This window comes from Laetiporus sulphureus (assembly GCF_001632365.1).
Source record: "Laetiporus sulphureus 93-53 unplaced genomic scaffold LAESUscaffold_5, whole genome shotgun sequence".
Classification (NCBI taxonomy): domain Eukaryota; kingdom Fungi; phylum Basidiomycota; class Agaricomycetes; order Polyporales; family Laetiporaceae; genus Laetiporus; species Laetiporus sulphureus.
In genome coordinates, this window is record NW_024468514.1 from 214,171 (window position 1) to 220,347 (window position 6,177).

Here is a 6,177-nt window from a genome sequence, read left to right on the forward strand (position 1 = left end):
TCGAAGAAATTGATTGTGTTCATGTAGAATCCGAATGAATTGCAGGTTACGCTACTTTGGTACGTGACTTCCGCATGACAGGTCGTCCTTCTAACATTCCTCAATCGAGTTACAGGGTGCTCGACACAGCTAGATGCGGCTTGGATATAGCCGTACGTAGTACAGTCAACGCGGCTTCGGTTATCCTGGCTGATATGTGATACGAGTTTCTATATCACTGGCTCGTCACACACCATGGTAGTGACGCAGAACTCGCGAAGATTCCGAAGTGGGCAGCTTTTTCTCAGCGAACATCTATTTCTTACCGCTCTTGATGCAGCACACTCATCGTGAGTCAAGGAGTAGACGCTCTCGTACATCGCAGTGCAAATAGAGTATCATGCTGATCTGTCGCAGGCAGAGTTTCTCATTGCAGTTAGTGCTATTCTTATACCTTTCATCGCGGTCCGCTAACGCAACATGAAGCCGATGACAATTTTCATCGTTCAATGGTGCGAGCTCCGACTCTTGAGTCGAACCATTAACGGTACTCATTTCTTTAGTTACTATATCCACATCGTATGGAGACGTGAGTCGTGAAGTGGAAGCAGTGCTATCACCACACTCACGAATGGAACATATCAAGTCTTACGCGATCTATGGACGCGCAAGCCATTCGTCCTCTCGGCAGTACGTGGGCATGTATCGTTACGGACATTCTTCCTGATACATGTTTCAGCTCATTCTGTCAATTACGTCGTTCGGTGGGCAGCATCGCTGGCAGCTGCACTTATGTTTGCACAACTGAACTGTCAGGCGGGCATAGCGGGAGGTATAGGTCTGGACATTCAATCGGCTCATTGTGAAATGCGGAGTCTGATCAACCCATAAATGCTTCGAACAGGGATTGTCGTATGCCTGTAGGTGTGCCAATTCCCCATTTAGCGTAAATGCTAATCTGCGTTCAGCTGCAAGCACAAAGCATGGACGGCTGCTGTCCCTGCTGCACTTGTGAGCCACAGTCCAGATGCGAGTCGGTCCTACCGTCTGATCACGTTGAGATGCATAGATCCCCTCGTCAATTCACACTGTAACGGCTCTTACTGCGGATATTTTAATCACGACATCCCTTTGTGTCATTTTATCAAAACAGATGGACGGGTTCAAACGGTATTGAGGGACATTGCATGCGTTCACCATATGGACACTGAACGCATTTCCGTTCAGGACTAAGACACTGATTCTGCGGCTCATCATGCACTCCATTAACCGCGGTATCTTTATCTTGTAAGTACAGCTTCCTGAAAGGTCTTCGGTCGCTTGATGGGGTCATAATGTAGGGCGTTTCAAGTGGCCCACTTCATCTTGGTGAGGCCAGCATCTATTAATCGTTTAGGGTTGATCGACATTGACATTGGACAGTACATGATCACGAAACATGAAGACGTATTGTATTGGATGTTGACGCATACAGCTGGAACAAGTGGTGTGATTTGCACTGCTCGTTGTAATCCGTTAACTGACTTTATTTTGTGTCCTTGACAGTCTACGTGAACTTGCTACTTGCTGTGTAAGTACATTTTACATATGCTATAGTCATTATCCTAACCTCTAGGCTAGTTTGAACATTCGCAAGCAACTGAGAGAAGACGCATTGATGCCTGATTCGGCCGGGGCAGAACTACCCTTGCACGACATTGTATCAAGAGATGCAATATTGCATGCACCCTCGGGCCTTGAGTAGACTAGCTGGGAACTTTTGGCACTAGACTTATATATGCCGCATGTGCACTTTCGACATTTTCAGGCGTAATCTGGGATTGTGCTGCTGCTTATAAATTCGCCGAGCCTCATTTCTGAGACATCGACAAAAGTGCAAAAACGTTATAGTAGATTTTACGGTTCTTGGAAACCTATGAGCATATTGGGGTGGATTATCACGTACTATAACGCATTATAAACCCTTGTAAACTGTCTTTCACAATTATCAACCTCGTAATTCTTATTTTTCTAAGCAATCTGCACCGATCGAATGCAAGAATCACATAGGATTGCAATCTCCGCACCGGATAGATTACAAGGGCGGCCAATTTACTTCAAGCTGGCTCTCGCCCAAAGCAATATTCGCGCGAGCTCATTTCAAGTCTATTCAATCGAGCTCAAGATCGCCTCGAGACTGATGCCTATGAAGCAAAGACAAATAAAAATCAAAATACGAGCCTTTACAATGGCGCAAACTTGTGCGCTCCAAATTGGTCCTCGATGCCATCTTCGCCGTCTTCGGGTCCCACATCCCTCCTTAGCTCCTTGGACAACATCATCCCAGTTGTCCTCACCTGCCTCTTCACCACTGGCTGAATCTGATCACCCTTCTTCAGATAATATATACCCGAACTGCTCCTCTTCTTCAGCCACTGCTTTCTGCGAGGTCTCCTCTGCATCATCCAGGTTGTCTTCGAAGTGGCCAGCATCCGATGATACGTCTTGCTGCTTACATTCACTTTCTGTTGGTTGCTGTCACGTCTGTGCCATGCTAGTTACCGTGCTGTCTGCCAGGATGTGTGAAGATGCTACCGTTGAACTCGTTGCAGCTGTGAGCGGACAATTTTATGGGGTGCATGGCTAGTGATGCGGCAATCACGTGATCGTACTATATTCCAGTCCCAAGATGAGTCGTCGCAAAGTCCTCGCATTGTCCCACACCTCATCGAAACTCACGCACTGTAGCTACCTCTTAAATCAATACCTGCACAATTCTGCCTCGACTCGGAAGGACTGCTTGTGGTCACTGCAGGTATGTCGGCCAGAGTTCCAGTGTATGCAGAAAGAGTATGTCGGGCGAGCAGACTGGTAGTGGCTGCCTCAGAGGTATGGAAAGTCATTTCTGTTGGAGTTCATCGGCTGACGCACAGCGCGAGCATAGCGCCAGCCTATCCAAGTGCCCAGTGCTTTCGTATGAGTATGTATTATAGCGGATCAAATGACTGAGTAGCCATTCCATATCTGTTCGTACTGACCTACTGTTGCTAGCTATCTGAGCCACGAGTCCCCGATTATCTTAATTGGATGCATCCTGAGCTCAAAACTGGTTCATTGTTTAGGCGATGAGGGCATACTTAAGCACGCTGCATGCTCGACTTGTCTTACTGATGATGAGCTTGCGTCCGATGCTGGATTGGGCCACTATATGCGTGAGATGCAAGCTGAGAAAACCAGTGATGTTCAATTGTGAGTCGGTCAACACGTTGCTTTCGCCTCCCTTACTGCATTATTTTTCCGTATAGAGCAGTTCTTAACGTGTTCAAGGAGAGCGCATGATGTTTACCATGCTTTGTGAATCTGCAACATATTTTTGACATTGACGTCTCTTTTATTGGGGTGGAATCCCAACATGGGTTAGGATCTCCAGGGCACATACATGGATACGTAAGCACATATATTGGGAGAAGCGCTTCAAGATCCATGTAGAACTGCTTGCACCATCATTGTTAGACTGAAACATGCATTAACATTGTTAGGTGCTCAATGCGGTGTCTGGCAGTTACATATTGTGGGGCATTACAGATGCATATGCAGACAGCGAAGAATTTGTCGGGAGCTCGTAACTGCATTTCTCAGCCCTGTGTATATTCTGCTCTGCGAAGACCCTCCATGCATCCTAATCAGTGCGCTAGAAGTCGAGTACCCACCCTTTATGCTCGATGTTGACGATGACAAGATCAGTCTCTTAAGACCTAGACCACCAGAGAGCTCTGTGCCACAATCGTCACGTACTCCCATTCCGGGCGTGGCTTGCTGACCAGACAATATGTCAGTGCACCTTCCATTTCTCGCCTTCTTCTGGCTGCTTGATGCTGACTAAAGAATCGAACTGCAGAGATCTTCTGCGAGGTTGACTTCAGATGCACGGTGCTGTGATATGCGACTGGACTGCTAATGGCTACATGCTCAATTGGACTGAGTATACTCGTCTTGACAGATACTCGCACGAGAACATCCCGAATATCCTGAAGCTCACCGATGGGCTGAAATAACTTGGAGTGCAGCATAATGCAATGGCAGGCTAAATCTCGCTCACATGGCTTCATACACAAGGGCCGGACAGCAAAGAAAGTGTTGATCTTGACCCCCTCGAGTGTCTGAAAGCGATTTTGGTGCAGTGCATATACAGCTTGTATCCGTCAAACACACTCAGGAGTGGCATCCCAAGATGTGTCAGAGAGTTGCGCAGTGAGCAATTGCTAACTGTGAGAAAGATTGAGAGGTCTTCGTACGGTCATGTTCAGATGCTGCCTGGTAAGGTTTTTATGGCGCTGTTATCTTACCATTTACAACATCATTAACAGAATGAGCGGTGCTTGCACCTGGGATTCTGAGCGACCCAGTCTCAATGGAGTCCCAAGAAAATTGCTGGAATAGCTCGCAGGAGATCTCCAGGACCAGAATCATTTTGTGAGCTATTGTAGGCTGTTCAAACACTACCTCGGTCCCCCCTCGGTGCGCCCATGTCCTTTCATCTCCACACTAACTCCATCAGGGTAGGGACATGAATGCCAGCTGCTAGTCATGTCCGACAGGCGAACTCCATCATGCTCACATGTGTATCACTAGCTGGAGGATTCATTGAGGGTGACCAGAAGCACACGCTAGATGCGGCGATCATGCCAGTAGTGAAAGCAGAGACTATCGTTGCGAAGAGCTAACTTCACTCGGAGTGAGCGTGAATGAACAGCGCATTCAGGGGCCAGTAAAGCAAGGGTATCTGCAGCCTGTGAGAAGAACATGAACCTGTACATCTACAGTGACCCACAAAACTGTTAATAAGATTGCTCACTTCGACTTGTATAGTAAATATCTCCTCAACCAATGGGTCAACTACATTGTATAAGAACTCATTGGAAAGCGTATCATCATGGCTTTCTAACACAGTTTTGGTCATATTTTCATCACATTTCATCCCAAGATATTTACTAATCTTTGAGGGTCACTCTTATCAACAGTTTTGTGGCACACACACAAGTTCTCAGAAAATTGTGATTCTTGATGTGTTGACAGCGTTCTTTGTGAAAATATTGATTGATGTTCATGTTTCAACATGAACAATGTACAAACAGCCATACACAACTCTTCACACTCAACCAACATCATGCCAAAAGCTGTTGCTACTGAAACTGTCAACCATGTCATCGCTTTGCTTCAGAATGGCAAATCTCTTCAAGAAATTGAAGCTTTGACTGGTCTACACTACTCTACCATCAGTAAACTACGCTCTACACACTGTTCCATCATTTGTAAGGCCAAAGGAGGACAACCTTCCCTTCTTTCTACTGCCAATCTTCAGTATGCTACTCGACTTATTGGGACTGGCAAGGCTACCACATCTCCTGCTGTGGCCAGAGCTCTTGAAGATGTTACTGGGAGGGTTGTCAATGCAGAGACAGTGCAAAGAGGGTTGAAGAAGACAGGAATGAAGGCTGTAGTAAAGCGCAAAAGGCCTTTACTCGCTGCAAGGCATCGAAAGGAGAGGATGGACTTTGCTTTGGCTCACCAATATTGGACTGTGGAGGACTGGAGAAGGGTGGTATGGTCAGATGAGACAAAGATTAACAGGATGGGATCAGATGGAAGGAAATGGGTGTGGAAGAAGCCAGGGGAGAGCCTCAGTGATAGGTTGGTGGAAGGGACCCCAGAAGTTTGGAGGTGGATCCTTGATGATGTGGGGCTGTATGGGCTGGGATGGCATGGGATATGCCTGCAAGATTGATGGCAGGATGGATGCAGACCTTTATGTCAGCATTCTGGAGGATGAGCTGCAGAATAGCCTGGAGGATTGGGGCAAAACCGTGGAGGATGTGGTGTTTCAGCAAGACAATGACCCCAAGCACACTAGCAAGAAGGCCAAGAATTGGTTCAAAGACCATGAATCAACATTATGATATGGCCCTCTCAATCCCCAGATCTCAATCCCATAGAGCATCTGTGGGGTCATCTCAAAAGGAAGCTTGCAGAGTATCAGGAGCCACCAAAGGGAATCACTGAGTTGTGGGAAAGTGTCACAGATTTTCACCACAAAGTCCGCACGTGACTTTACTCATGTCACAGATCACGTGCTTCACCAACATCTCACGCCACTCAGCCACAGACGCGATGCGTAGAGATCAGGTGATAGTCCACATCACATGTTATGGTCCAGACCCG

At 46.9% G+C, this 6,177-nt stretch overlaps 1 protein-coding gene across 1 annotated transcript; it reads left to right on the forward strand.

Moving 5' to 3' along the window:
• Positions 1 to 638: 638 nt before the first annotated feature.
• On the forward strand, positions 639 to 1,723 carry LAESUDRAFT_755782 (uncharacterized protein; the record flags this gene model as incomplete). Its single annotated transcript, XM_040912072.1, has 9 exons — positions 639 to 669; positions 719 to 811; positions 884 to 899; positions 948 to 990; positions 1,049 to 1,149; positions 1,207 to 1,266; positions 1,320 to 1,465; positions 1,525 to 1,549; positions 1,600 to 1,723. 9 exons carry the CDS (start codon positions 639 to 641, stop codon positions 1,721 to 1,723), a joined length of 639 nt encoding a protein of 212 aa, XP_040768016.1.
• Between the last annotated feature and the right edge of the window lie 4,454 nt (positions 1,724 to 6,177).